Here is a 14,616-nt window from a genome sequence, read left to right as displayed (position 1 = left end):
ACAGAGCTTTTCCTTTATCACTTTATCTTGGAAGTTCGTACTACATATCTTATACCCTAGGTATTAGTGTTGGAAGTTTGATGTTAGCGTTATTCTTCCTGTGTTCTTTGTGGAAGCTTTTAGCCTTTGCTCTTGATCTGTTAACAGTCTTAATAATCCTTATATTATGCTTTGCTGTGGAGTTTCACTTAACTACCCTGTTCACTGCTCTGTGTACCCTTTCAGTCCAAGATTTGAATAATTCTATATCTGGGAATTTTTTGTTATTATTTCTTCATATATTTTTTTCTCTTCTGTTTTGCCTTTGCTTTCCTTCTAGGGTTCCCATTACTAGATGTTCACACTTTTGTTCCTCTTCTTAACTTTATCTCATGTTTGTTCTGTCTTTTCATCCCTTTCCTATCCCTTCTGGGAGAGTCCCACCCAGTGTTCCAACTCACCAATTTATTCTCAGTCTGTAGCTATTGTGCTTTCAATTCATCCTCTGAGTTCTTTATTTCAAACTACTGTATTTTTAATACCCACTATCTCATATTGATTCCTCTTCATAACTGGTTTTTTTGTATTAGATTTCTTAAAAATCTTTTATCTTTAAAGATGTTATTTTGCTTATAGTATATTCTTGCTCGGTCTATTTTTCCCCCCTCTGGATGAGGTTGCTCCATTTGTTGTTTTTTTAATTCCTGTGCTTATTCACGTCAGAGGTCTTACAATTTTCCTGTGGACTTCTATTTTATTTCTTTGCAACATTCAGCTGTGTTGGTTGATAACTTTAAGGAGGGAGGTAAAAGTCTAAGATCTGGCTTGTGCTTCTCTGGGATAATTTAAAAACTAGAATGCAAAGCCTCCAGTGTTGAACTCTGGCCTGAGTCAGCCACGTTTTCCACCATGTCCTCATACTCCTTTAAAAAAACAAAACAAACAAAGCAAAACAAAACAACCACACACCACGCATGTACACACAACCCCCAGTACTACCCTCCCAAACAACCACTTGCTGTTGGAGTTGCCTTGCTTTTCTGTGGTCTAGAGAGAGAGTGGGGCTGGGGAGGACCACTCAGACACCTGAACTGGTTGCTACTGATTCTCCATCCCACCTTGTCTTCACGTTTAGATGTCAGACCCTTGTTGGTTGAATACATACTCTGATGCAGGCACTGTATTGGGTGCTAGGATATAAAAATTTTAAAGACACAATCCATGTACTCAAGGAGTTTTCATTTTAGTGGTGTCATTGGGAAAGTAGGCATTTATAATAAAGTATGATAAATTATGAGAACACACGGGAGATGTTGATTAGTTCTTTTGTGAGGAAGGGAGGAGGTTTCCTTCCCCGTATGGGTTGAGTCCTGTTGTTTCGTTTTGATTTTGTTTGTAAGCTAGGTGAGGAATGACCAGAGGAGGCTTAGAGAAAAGGAACATTCCAGCTAGAAAGAGTGAGTGGTTCCATGGTGAGGGAATCCAGGTTAATTTCTTATGGCCGTTGCTGTCACATTTCTGGCAATGTAGCTTTGGCAAGATAGCAGGGAATGAGGAAACCGAAGTGTAGTAGGGTACTGTGTATTTTAAAAAGGGAATGACATGATCAGGCTTACGTTTTAGGAAGATCTTGCTGTATTATGGAGAACGAGTTAACATGGGGCAAGGCAGGAGCGATTGGGACACATTAAGAGGCTTTGCAGTAGCCTGGGAGAGAAAAGATGATGACCTGAAGTAAAGTAGTAGCTGTGAAGGTAGAAAGAAGTGGCTAATTCTAAATGACAATTATGGATGTTGGGTCGCCAAGACTGTGTGGTTGAATACATTTGTTTACATTTGGTAGTGAAGGAAAGGGCTTGTGTCAAGGATGATGTCTAGTTTTCTTTCCTGCGTACCATTCAAAATGCCTATTTCCTAAATATCATTTAATTTAAAGAATCACTTGAAAATATAATAAAGCAATAGTCTAACCAGCCTTTTTTTTTTTTTTTTTCAAGAACAAATTGTTATCCTTGATTCCATGATACAAATAGCTGAAAACACTGGGGGATTTTCCCTAAGTTTGTGGCAAACTCAATTGACAGCAAAACTAACCCTGAAATGAAGTTATTCATAGTCTTTGTTTATCCCATTTTGTGTGGACATTGGTGTTGCTTTCAGAATTATTGTTGTGTATAATGATGAGATGCTGCTTCAAACCTTGCTGCCAATGTTACGTGACATACAACATATTATATGTCTTATTTCCTTTCTAAAATCCAAATATTCTGATGAAGCATGTCTAATTCTAGCGGGTCTCATATAGTAAATTATGAACTTGTACTTTGAATCTGAGCATTTTTGTTCCTTTATGTTGCAGTATAATTTTCTAATAAGAACCATTATGTGACAATGTACCCATGGGGGAAAATGAAGTCGATTTGTATTGTATAGTGCAGACTTTGAGTTAGATTGCCAAGTGAAGGGACAAAACAGTGAGTGTAGTATGCTTCTGTTTGGGTTTAAAAAAAAAGACAGGAGGAGAAAGACACGTGCGCGCGCACACACACACACACACACACACACACACACACACACAGAATATCTTTAGAAGGACAAACAAAGAGCTAATATCTGGTTGACAACAGGGAGTCAGTGATGGGAGGAAGACTCAATTTTATTGCAGTGGACACACACATGCATTGCACTCTCCGATGTTTCACTATATGCATTATTTTTTTGTTTATATTTTAAATTACATGGTGACTATATGAGAATGTCCTTGTGAAAACTTAAAGATTTGACTTCTAGCTCCAGTAAATGCATTAAATTTGTAACAATAAAGTTAAAAATGATTATTTATGTACCTGTTCACCTTTTCTAATTCCTTGTTACAGTTTATTCCTGTCATTTGTCATTAGGACTGCATCCAGAGAATGAGTTTCAGAAATCCTTAAATTTTCAAGTGTTGAATATATAGTATTGCTAAGATTGCCAGGAGCATAAAGTAGAGAAGAGAATGGCTAAAGATGAGTGCTAATCAGTAGATGTTGGAATTTATTCCCAGTATGCCAGACTGGGCAGTGAGAGCAAAAGTTGGAAGCCATGAATATAGTTTTCAGGCAGCACATCTGAAGGGGGGAAATGATAGGGAAATTTGGAAAGATTGTATAGCAAGACAAAGGAAACAGAGAGAAGTATATTTTTGGCAGAGAAAATTGGAGACAGAAATAGAAGGGAAGTGAACTTGGGGTCCCTTTAGAGAAAGAAAGAGGTGAGGGAAAGATTAAACATCATGAATGCAATACTGTTGTTGGATGTTTCATAATTATTCTCTGCAATGTGGTAGAAATATACTTTCATGTTAAAAATACAAGGCTTGGTATTTATGATGAAATTAAAATGCTACTTGGTCTGAGAGGAAATTCTAAGTCCATTTGTCACTACTAAATTAATATAAACTAAAATCGGGGGGAAAATCAACTATTTGCCACATTTCACCAAATATATATTTAAATTATCTTTGCTACTGGCACAGTTATTTGTATTTTTAGTTCCATCAGCAGTCTTTTTTTACAGTGAAAAGCAAGAATTAAATACTTAAAATATATCATGATAGTTGATGTTTGTGTCTTCATTAGTGATATTTTGTTTTTTAATATTACAGCAGTCTTTGGTCCTGATTTGTAGTGTGCACTAAATTAATAAAATTAATGTCAAGGAAAAATTTGTTAAGATGTAGTTATTAGATATGGAGTCACAAACATATTCTTTATGTGTATTTTTATATAAAATGCAATCATTGGTGGATGGATATTTGATAAAGTAAATATAGGAAAATGTCAATAGTAGAATCTGTATGAACATTTTTGTAATAAATGTTGGAGAAAACATAAACTCTACTGAAAAAGCTAATGTGAAATAAATAGATATTGTGTGAATAGTAAAGTAATAGTATACTTGACTTCCTTTTGTTCTCTGCTGACTTAGAAAAATCTGAAACAGTCTGTTAGTGGAATCCCAATTTTAGTTGTAATATTATTAAATGTAAATAAATTATCTGTTTCCTTTTGATGGAAATTGTTTTGTCATTTAAAACTGTTAGTGTGAACATTAAGTGAAGATAATATGAAAAAATCATAAGGATTTATAAAATGCATTTGAGGTAAATGTAAATTATAACAGACAACTGTTTAGCAACTATTTAGAACTTTTATTCTTCTATTTTAGGGAATCTGGAAACATCAAAGCTGGATTAGAACATCTGGTAAGTTCTAATTTTCTCTTGAACATTTGCATCATCTTTGATATCTGCATTCTAAATGAACACTTTTGAATGAGCTTTGAATACCTTGTATTGAGAAAGTCAACCATCTCCCAAAGGGTCAGCTTACTGTTATTATGTGAAGGCACTTACATTTTCATTTATCTTATCATTTCAAGGGAATCTAAAATTTTTTTTTAAATTACTTTTTTTTTTTTGATGTAGAGATGAAATAAAACGGATGACAATCCTTGGATTGATGATTGCTTTAATTATAAACAAAAATGTTTGGTGTAGAATTTTTGGCATATCTTGATCTGACAAAAACAAGCTTGTGTTTTAAGAAAAACACAATCAAATATTGCATGCATAAATACGGTATGTTTTAGCAATTTAACGGCTTTGGAAGAAGGGCACAGCTTTGTTTTTCCTGGTGTCTTTGCTTTATGAATAATGCATTGGTTTAAACTACATTCAGTTTTAGAATATAAAATAATTGAGATGCAAAATTTTTGGTTTAAGTAAACATTTTTAAAGTACAAATGAAATTCAAACTGACTTAACATTAAAATCTGTCCATTGATCAAAAAATTAGAAAAAGTGTTCTGTTATACCAGGTCCAAAATTCATTTAGCTTCCTGCATTGAGTGTTCATTACAACATTAAGTAGTTCATTTAAACAGAGCATTATAAAGTCATGCTCTGGTTTCTGGTCAAATCCAAATATTGAATAATTAATGATAGAGATTCTTTTGTAAATACAATCTAAGTACTTTTTTAATGCAAGACTTCATTCGTATATCATATTGTAGCTTTGTTAACTATTAATGTGCTTTTGTTTGCTCCCACAAAATCAAACAGTAGCAAGAGGCACTTTCACTTTGACTTACAGTAGTTTTAGAGTTAGAAAGGATTTTTGGTTTTCCTTGGAATAGCTAAAGGAAACTGAGGAAACCCAGACTTTTAAAAAATGAGCCTAAAAAGTACAAATTAATTATTATAAAGCAATATATAACAACCTAGTTAGAATATTTGAACTATATATTTGTCTACATTAGAAGTAAATAAGTAGCATTGTTATTCTCATTATTAGAAATTTTTTCCTGAATCCCTCTTTGTCACTTCTTGGTGGCATATATATTTAGGACATATGGACATTAGAATAAAAATGTTGGGGCGCCTGGGTGGCACAGCGGTTAAGCGTCTGCCTTCGGCTCAGGGCGTGATCCCGGCGTTATGGGATAGCCCCACATCGGGCTCCTCTGCTGTGAGCCTGCTTCTTCCCCTCCCACTCCCCTGCTTGTGTTCCCTCTCTCGCTGGCTATCTCTATCTCTGTCGAATAAATAAAAAATAAAAAAAATCTTTAAAAAAAAAAAAAAAAAAAAAAAAAGTTAAAAAAAAAAAAAAAAAAAAAAAAAAAATGTTAATCTAAAACATCAAATTCCAGTATGAATTGGGGGCTTATAATAAGGAAGAATAGCTACCATTGTGCCAAAATGAGCTGTCTTTTATACTTATCTTATAAATTATTATTTATTAGAAATACTTCATTTTCACTTGTTTCATATTCTCCAGTAAATAATAATGGATTATGTTTTTTAGTTTAAATTTTATATTTTTAATATTTACTAGTATGAACTCATTTTCAGTGACTCTTTAATACGTTTATACTCTACTTATAATCTTATTCAGCACTGGTTTTCTAACTGCCTTGGGCTGCCAGGAAGGCTCCCCAAAGCAGGTGGCACTCCAGACTGTCACTGCCCACTTTAATCGGAGTAGTTCTTTTCGTTATTTTATAAATTTTTAAAATTTTAAAGTAAGATTTTATTTGAAGAAAATTTTTCAGCTAAAAACATTTAAAACCTTTGATCAAGCGTAGCTGTTTATTAAAGTCAGGAATAGTTGTTGATTATTCTTTTCTATTCTTGACCCTAAGTTATATTTCATTTTTATCTGGGTCATATACATTAAATGTATTTCGAAGATAATGCATTTTAGGGATGAGAGAGCTAGGATTAGTACAACAGGTAGTGGGAAGTGGATGATTTTAATGCTTATTATCTAGGTTGTTCAAAAGACTCTGTAGGTTGACATTGTAAAATTGACCCATTGACTGTGAACTACTAGCAATAACGTGAATATATGAATATGTAACATAATATCCTATATGTACACCTATATACATATCATACTGCCTTGTGTACTACTGTCCAGTAAAGCCAGTGATAGTCTTCACAACTGCCTAGAGGGAAGTGAGCTCAAGAATTTATTGTTTGAGCATTAATGAAACTTGTCTGTGTAGCAGCTGTGGGCTCCTTAGGTCTGTGTCTCTCCAGTGTCCAGCTGAGCAGATACTTAGCCCTTGCCTTCTAGCACATGTAGCCCTTCTTTGAATTCGTTTGTAGCTAAATACAATTAGAATTATAGCTTTTAATAGATTGATCTTTAAAAATACATGGTGTAAAATTAAGAACATCCCACACATGTGGAATTAATTTCTTTTTTATGTATCCTTCAGCCTTTGTTTTTTCAAATTTACCTGAATTATAGAGAATTAACGTTGTTCTAAGAGAGGGTAAAAGCAAGTATAAATTTAAATAAGCTAAGAAAGGGGCATCTGGCTGGCTCAGTTGCTGGAGTATGTGACTCTTGATCTTGGGGTTGTAGGTTCAAATCCCACTTTGGGTGTAGAGATTGCTTAAAAATAAAATCTTTTAAAAATAAAAAGATAAAAATAAATAAGCTAAGAAAAATGAGATATGCAGCATGTTATACTTGCCACAAGGGCACATGCATAGTGTAGTTGTACTGCCTTTGTATTCTGTTTATGGGCTCTTCTTGGTATATAGTTATCTGTAACCCTTAGAAAGGAAAGAACAGGTGTGGATAGCAAAAAGAGTGCAGCAAGTGGACTGTGTTCCCTGGAACCTCTTCAAGGGCTGATCTCATTTATTTGTCACAATGTCTCAAACTCTTGGTTTGGCCTTTGTTCTATCATTTCTTTTTTTCTATGTTGCTACCTTTTCCTGGGAACTGTCCAGCTTGTCATTCTTAGCTTAAATTTTTACTATACTGTCCACTACTATTTTATTTTTCTATTCACCAACTTGTCTTCTACTCATAAAGCCTATGTCTTTTTGAAAGTTCTAAACAGGGTCTTTGTTTTTTTGTTTTTTGTTTTTTTTAATTCAGTTAGCCACTGTATCATTAGTTTTTGTTGTAGTGTTCCATGATTCATTATTTGCCCATAACACCCAGTGCTCATTGCATCACGCACCCCCCCCTTAATACCCATCACCAGGCTTCCCCATCCTCCCACCCCCCTCCCATCTGAAATCCTCAGTTTGTTTCCCCGGGTCCATAGTCTCTCTTGGTTTGTCTCTCTGTCTGATTTCTCCCCCTTCAGATTTCCCTCCCTTCCCCTACGGTCCTCTGTGCTATTGCTTATGTTCCACATATGAATGCAACCATATGATAATTGTCTTTCTCTGCTTGACTTTCTTCACTTAGCATAATCCCCTCCAGTTTCATCCATGTCAGTGCAAATGGTGGTATTCATCCTTTCTAATGGCTGAGTAATATTCCGTTGTATATATGAACCATATCTTCTTTATCCATTCATCTGTTGAAGGGCATCTCAGCTCCTTCTACAGTTTGGCTGTTGTGGACATTGTTGCTGTGAACATTGTGGTGCATGTGCCCCTTCTTTTCACTACATCTGTATCTTTGGGTTAAATACCTAGTAGTGCAATTGCTGGGTCATAGGGCAGCTCTATTTTTAATATCTTGAGGAACCTCCATACTGTTTTCCAGAGTAGCTGTACCAGCTTGCATTCCCACCAACAGTGTAAGAGGGTTCCTCTTTCTCCACATCCTCTCCAACATTTGTTGTTTCCTGTTTTGTTAATTTTTGCCATTCTAACTGGTGTAAGGTGGTATCTCATTGTGGTTTTGATTTGTATTTCCCTGATGACAAGTGATGTGGAGCATTTTTTCATGTGTCTATTAGCCATTGTATGTCTTCTTTGGAGAAGTGTCTGTTCATGTCTTCTGCCCATTTTTTGAAAGGGTTATTTGTTTTTTGAGTGTTGAGTTTGCAGATAAAGGGCTAAACAAGGTCCTTGAAAGTTGGTGCTCCATCATCCATTGGTGATTCTTGCCTGATTGGAAATGGAAATTTTCCAACTCTACCACTTCCTCCCAGATTTAGTAGTCAGCATTCTATTTTAAGGAAGAACCCACCCTTACTTCTTGTTTTATCTATTTATTGTGAGCAAGGACTCATGGATCCATTACTTTTCTTATTTATTTGATGCTCAAATTGCCCCAGATTTGTCCAGGGAGTATCCTTTCAAGATGGCTTTTGGCTTGTTTCTACATACCCCATCTTTGTTTTAAAGCACCTCCTTATTTTCTGACACAACAAGATGTTCCAGGCTCATTTGAAACCTTCCCTCATGGAAGCAGGTATTTCTTCAAATTATGCTGTTTCATTTAAGAGGAAAATGGTATTTATGAATCTAGGTCTGGACATGTGATATGTCCACTGTCTCTGGGCTTTCATTACTTCTAGGACTTTTCAGTCCTAGATTAGATAGATAAATAGGTGGGTGGGTAGGTAGGTAGCTAGCTACTTAGGACTTAGATACTTAGTTAGGTATTTTTAAGGAATTATGAGTCATACTAACACCTCCAATTTCAATCCAAACCACAGAACTCTTCTTTGTTGTTCCCCATTTCACATTTGTATCTCCCTTCATTCAGAGTGATAACTGTGACTCCTAACAACAATATATTTACCCATTTGCTTAATTATTTGCGTGTAAAATAGTTTCACAATTGTTACAACCATACCTTGTGAAAATAAAACTTAATAAAAAGTTCAAGATTTATTTCAAGAGTTTACTAAAATTTACTTCACGTTTATTCAAGGTTCTTTTCCCCCTTAAGTGTAGTTAGCTAATTCATTTGAAATATGATTGCGTGCATTTGTTTCTATTTGTATTCATTTTTAGGTGCCTTTGTCCCCATCCTTGTTGATTTAATTATGTTTGGATACCTTGTGTTAGCATGCTTCCAAAAGTCAAAATATTATACACAGGACATCTCTCAGAAAGGTGTGCTTGTTCTCTATCCTTTGTAGGTAGCCAATTTTCTTAACTTCCAATTTATGCTTCCTGTGCATCTTCTTGTAGAATTAAGTGTATATGTGTGTGTATATACACACACACACACACACACACACATACACACACACACATATATATACATACACACATATATACACACATACACACACGTGTATTATTCCTATTTCCTTTATCTTATAAAATAGAGCATATTATAAATACTTTTTTGTACTTTGCTTTTTTCTGTCCTGGAAATCACTCCCTAATTACTGTATCATTATATTTACTGTGTTTCTTTCTCTCTTTGTCTGTGTCTTCTTTATTAAGGGTCTGAGATTTTAGCCCATTTGTATGCCTCTCATACTTTAATAGATGCTGGCAGAAGACATGAGATTTCTGGGTCAGAGACAAAGCTCTTTCTTACTAACAGCCCCTAAGGTGGCACTCCATAGTTATATAGGTTCCCTGTGACCTGCAAGTTCCATGGGGTGATGCTGCATACCCAGTGGGTTTGTGTCATAGCTGAGGGGCTCTGTTCTTTAAGGAGCTGACAGAAAATTGGCCCAAACTTTACCTAAAAGAAAGATATTATCTTTAGTGTCCTAATTTGGTAACAAAAGTGCCTTCTGGTCCAGGGGGCAATTCTTTATCTTCCAAGACTGTTTGCTATATTTGAAAAGATAGTTCTGAAGAAAGGCTATTGGATGATATAAGATGTGCAGAGCATATGAAGAATTGTTTCTGAAGAGCTGCTATTACTATTATTATTATTAGTTATTGTTATGAAGTTTAGGGAGGCTTGCATTTTTGTTCTAGTGGTTACCTTTGTATTTGTATCTTTTATAATGCATAATGCTTTTCCCCCCTCATTCCTATGTAACCTTTTGTATGGCATCCCTGGGTTCCCACCTGTTAACAACCCTTGTGATAGCCAGTGCTCCTGTGTACTTTGCTTTCCTCCTTTTCCTCCCATTTCCTCTTGTTGTATTCTTGCTACACTGTTGGCATATGTGATGTGTACGTACTAGTCTTTTATCCATGCTGTCACCCTTTTTTAGAATCACCTTTAAAATTAACTATATTAAATATTTACCATCAGCTTGTTTGCTGATATTTCCCCACTCATCTCCTGTTTGTGTAAAACTCACCCAACTAGTATATTTCTCAGGACGGCCTGCTGTGTACAGTATTCCCTGAGATCTTGCTCATTCCAAGCTGTTTTTTCTAAAGTTTTGCGACGTGAATGGCAGCTTGACTGGGCATAAAATCCTTGGCTTACAGTTTTTCCCCCTTGGCTTTCTGGAAAATGTTACTCTGCTCTTGATATTTGTGGCACTAGCCTTATTTTCGTACCCTTATATATAATTTGACTTTTTTTTTTTTTTTTTTGCCTTGAGGCATTGCCATTTTTTTCATTGTCCTTATTTTACTAAGATGATTCTCAAAGTTGGATGTTTCTGGCTGATTTTTCTGGGCTTTTTCATATGTAGACTTAAGTTTTCTTGTTTCTGGAAATAATTTTTTTGGGGTTATAGCATTAAATCTTAATGCCATTCCTCCGCTTTGTTTTCTTCTTCAGAGACTCCAGTTATATACGTATTTCTGTATAATTACATACATAAAATCTTTCTTTGCTCATCTTCTGCTTCATTCTTTTCCACTCTTTTAACTACTTTCCTTTGTTTTTAAACAACTGAGAAGCAGTTTGCCTGGTTTCATATAGTATTTCTTATTAAATTTTCATTCAAATTTATTCTTCCTTGGACACATTCTAATTTATTCCTCATTTCTGAAATACTTTTTTTTCTATATCTGTTCTTATTTTTTGAATATCTGATTCTAGGTTTTCTCATTGTTATTTGTCCAAAAAATCCTTGTGCTTTGGGTTGGTTTTGAGGGCAGACTTTTCATCTCTTGGAATGTTTTGATTTGCATTGTCTGTTTACCACTTCTTACAGTAGCTTTGGTGGGCAGGTTCTTTCCCTCCTTTTTCCTTCCTTCTTTCTTTTTAAGTTCTAGACATTTTGTAGACATGGTTCCTAGTTCAAGGGTACCTGCTTCTGCAGAATAGCAGAAATGGTTTCTTTAATGGACAGTCGTGGGTGTTGCGGGGATGAAGGGGTTGGCATGTCTTATTTCTGTTTAGCCATTTGTTTCTTCTTACTTTCTTCTTTCTTGTCACTGCATGTATTCATCTGATTTTCTCCCAGAGCAATACTTCCCGAGGCTGCCTTTCTGGTACCACTCACTTTCAAGCCCCTTCCCTCTAGCTGGTGTTGTGGTAAACCAAAGCCTAGATCTGTGGTCACTCTTTTGGGGTTTTAGCGTTTTACTTCGTTTTTCTGGGGACAATTTTTGTTTGTGCTTCCAGTTATGTATTAAACTTATGATTACTGTCAGGGATGGGGAGGGCTCTATGAACATTTTTACCTCAAAGAGAAACTCATAATGGAAAATGTTGGAAATCAATGTTGAGCAGACCTTGAATCCTGAGTAGTTCTCCTGCTGAATCCTACAGGAATTGTCAGCAGAGTTAAACACAAAACTTAGAGAAAATGAGTGAATGCACTGCTTATCATGTTGTACTTAGTTAGGTTTTATAATGAACTTAAATAATATTTTTATTTGATGAAGAATCATATACAAATTAAAGACCTTTGGATAGGAAACACAGAAGTGTTGAAAGAATGGAAATGGGTAGTTATTATGTGGTGATGTTGCTCCTGACTTTTTTTTTTAATTAATGATTCTCTAAAATTGTAGAAAATTAACTCTAAGTTCCCCTCCGTTATCAAAGGGACCTAACGCCACATTTTTCTATAATCTTATGTTTTAAAATTCTGGATAATGTAATGAGTAGTAACCCTTATTGAACTACTGAATGGGTACCACAACGTTTACTTTTTAGGGTGTTTTTAATGCAGTCAAGTGGGAGTTGGTGCATTTTAATCTTTATAATTATGAAAACATACAGGAGCTAGAGCCTTGTCATTTGATTACAATATAGCTATTGTTGTTTTATTAGCAAACTATAAAAATAATGCTTTCCTTTCCTCTTGGAAGAGGGATTGAGATCAGAATATTTTAGGTTAAGCTATATGAAAAATTGTCACTTTTTTAGGCCAAAATAGTTTGTGAGTTGTTTCCACTTGAAAGAAGGACTGCCATGCCATGCTTCCTTTGGCTGGAAATGAAGTGAATTATCCTGATCACTGTGATGTTTCTAAGGCTCCCCTTGTACACTTTTCTGAAAAGTCAAATAATTGGAGGTGGGATGGGGTGGGATGATTTAAGTCACTGCTTCACTCTCTTCAATGTGCTTATGAGTCGCCTGGGGATATTGTTTAAACTCAGGTTCTGATTCTCTGGGTCCATGGTGGGACTTGAGAGTCTCCATTTAGCGAGTCCAGCAACCACGAGGCAGAAAGGTACACTGAAAGGCATTGACTTAAAAGACAAGTGCCCTGTCTTTTAGAAGATGCTTCTTGAGATGCTTCCCCCATGTACCCACTGAGTATGAGCTTGCAGCCTACAAATGACTGGTTGGGTGTTCATAAACCCAGACAGATGGACACTCTGCAGGTTTATACAAGGATAAAAATTTCACCGTCTAACTCTGCGAGAGTAACAGAGGGACCCTTTTTTTCTCCTTTATTTGATTCCAGATGTTAAGTTGTATATATCAGGGCTAAAGCTGGACACTAGGACTAATAATACTTTGTTCAGTCTTAGGTGGAAAATAAGTGATGATAAATCTTTTAGTAACAAGGGTTACAAGTGTTTACAACTTTAAGTGGATTTGCTTTCTATTAATAGTTGAATAGCAGAAGAACTCTGGAGCCATACCTGTGGGTTTTTCTCTCCACAGAGGTCTCATTTGTTTCTTATATTGTATAACATTTGAGAGTGATGACCTACTTGTCCTTGTGGTCAGATAACACAGTCTGACCATTTTAAGTGTTGAAAAGCAACTGTCATTAATAGCTTGTTGAGCCCATCAGTGGTTTGTAGAATATAGTTGCTGCTTGCCAGAAATGTAGGCAGGCCCATTGCTAGCCAGTACATGTTCATCGGTAACACTACTGGTTCTAATAAAAGCCCTTTCCTCTTTGTTTTAGGCTATTTTGCATAGAACGTTTAAATAAAACTGCTGTATTTTAGTTCACAGACTAATAATTTTTTAACATAAGAATAAACATAGTTGATGTAGTATAGTCATACTTTTGAGGAGTCAGTTGACATATAACATGAACTAGAAAATGCGAGCAGAAGTTATAAACCCTATTCTAAAACCACTTGTCTTTCATCTGTTACTTTTTAAAATATCTGTTTTATTTTAGTATTTTCCCACTGTGTTCTGAAAAAATGTTTTTGACATTTGTCCAAATGAGTTTGAGAATATAGTTACCTCAAAATGCACTGACATTCCTCATATAGTCTATATATTTATTAAACACTGATGAAAAAATATTTATTGCCTCATATAAGGACTTCAACATAATAGAGCCCTTTCCTCCCAGCATTTTAATTTATTTTTCTCACCTGAGCCAATATATATTTGAGGTTTAGGGTAAATGTGCATATTAAAACCGACACTTTCCTCAAACTGTGATCATGAGATAAAACAGCATGAAGTTTTTCTTTTGGAAGATCAATTTCATAAATCTTTCTCTCTTTCCTTTTAACAAAGAAGTGTGTCTTATGAATGTGTGCAAATTAAAATACCTTTAATGTGGATTAAATGTTAATGTCCTATTACTGCCATGATTTCTTAGGCAGTTTACAGGTCTTAAATCTGGGGACTGGCTCACATTCCAGTCAGAAACAGCGCCCTTGTCAGTGATCCATTTCTCTGACATGTTTTGGTCAGTTACAGGTTTATTAAAAATTGCTCCTTCAATGTAAATATTACCCAGTTATCCAAACAGCATGAATTTAGGCCCTTTTTGTATGCGCCCTCCATCTCCTCTCTTCCAAATAAAGATCTGTTGTTGCATTTTCAAAACATAGTGGTCCTAGAAGAAAATGGTGGCCAGTTAGCTTAAAAAAAAAAATAGATGACAAAGATGCCTTGCAATTTTCATTAGTAGTATTACTAATAGTCTCAGATTTATGTTTAATCTAGATAAAATTTATTTTCTGAGTTTTATGCACATGTGCTTATTAAAGCTTTATAGAATAAAACTAAATATTCCAAGTGCATTAAATCACCCCTACCCCGACTTCCTGTTACTCAAAGCATCCAAAAGTCAGGCTCTTCT

General features: G+C 35.2%; 1 protein-coding gene across 1 annotated transcript in view; it reads left to right on the top strand.

Moving 5' to 3' along the window:
• Window positions 1-14,616, top strand: part of RSRC1 (arginine and serine rich coiled-coil 1) — a 411,289-nt gene that overhangs the window by 189,538 nt on the left and 207,135 nt on the right. The window contains exon 5 of the mRNA XM_019799225.2: window positions 4,189-4,225. Coding sequence (XP_019654784.1) covers window positions 4,189-4,225 — 37 coding nt within the window. The remainder of the gene's footprint in view (window positions 1-4,188; window positions 4,226-14,616) is intronic.

This window comes from Ailuropoda melanoleuca, chromosome 1, assembly GCF_002007445.2.
Source record: "Ailuropoda melanoleuca isolate Jingjing chromosome 1, ASM200744v2, whole genome shotgun sequence".
NCBI lineage: Eukaryota > Metazoa > Chordata > Mammalia > Carnivora > Ursidae > Ailuropoda > Ailuropoda melanoleuca.
The sequence above is the reverse complement of the archived record's forward strand: the minus strand, read 5'-3'. Positions and strand labels throughout refer to the sequence as shown.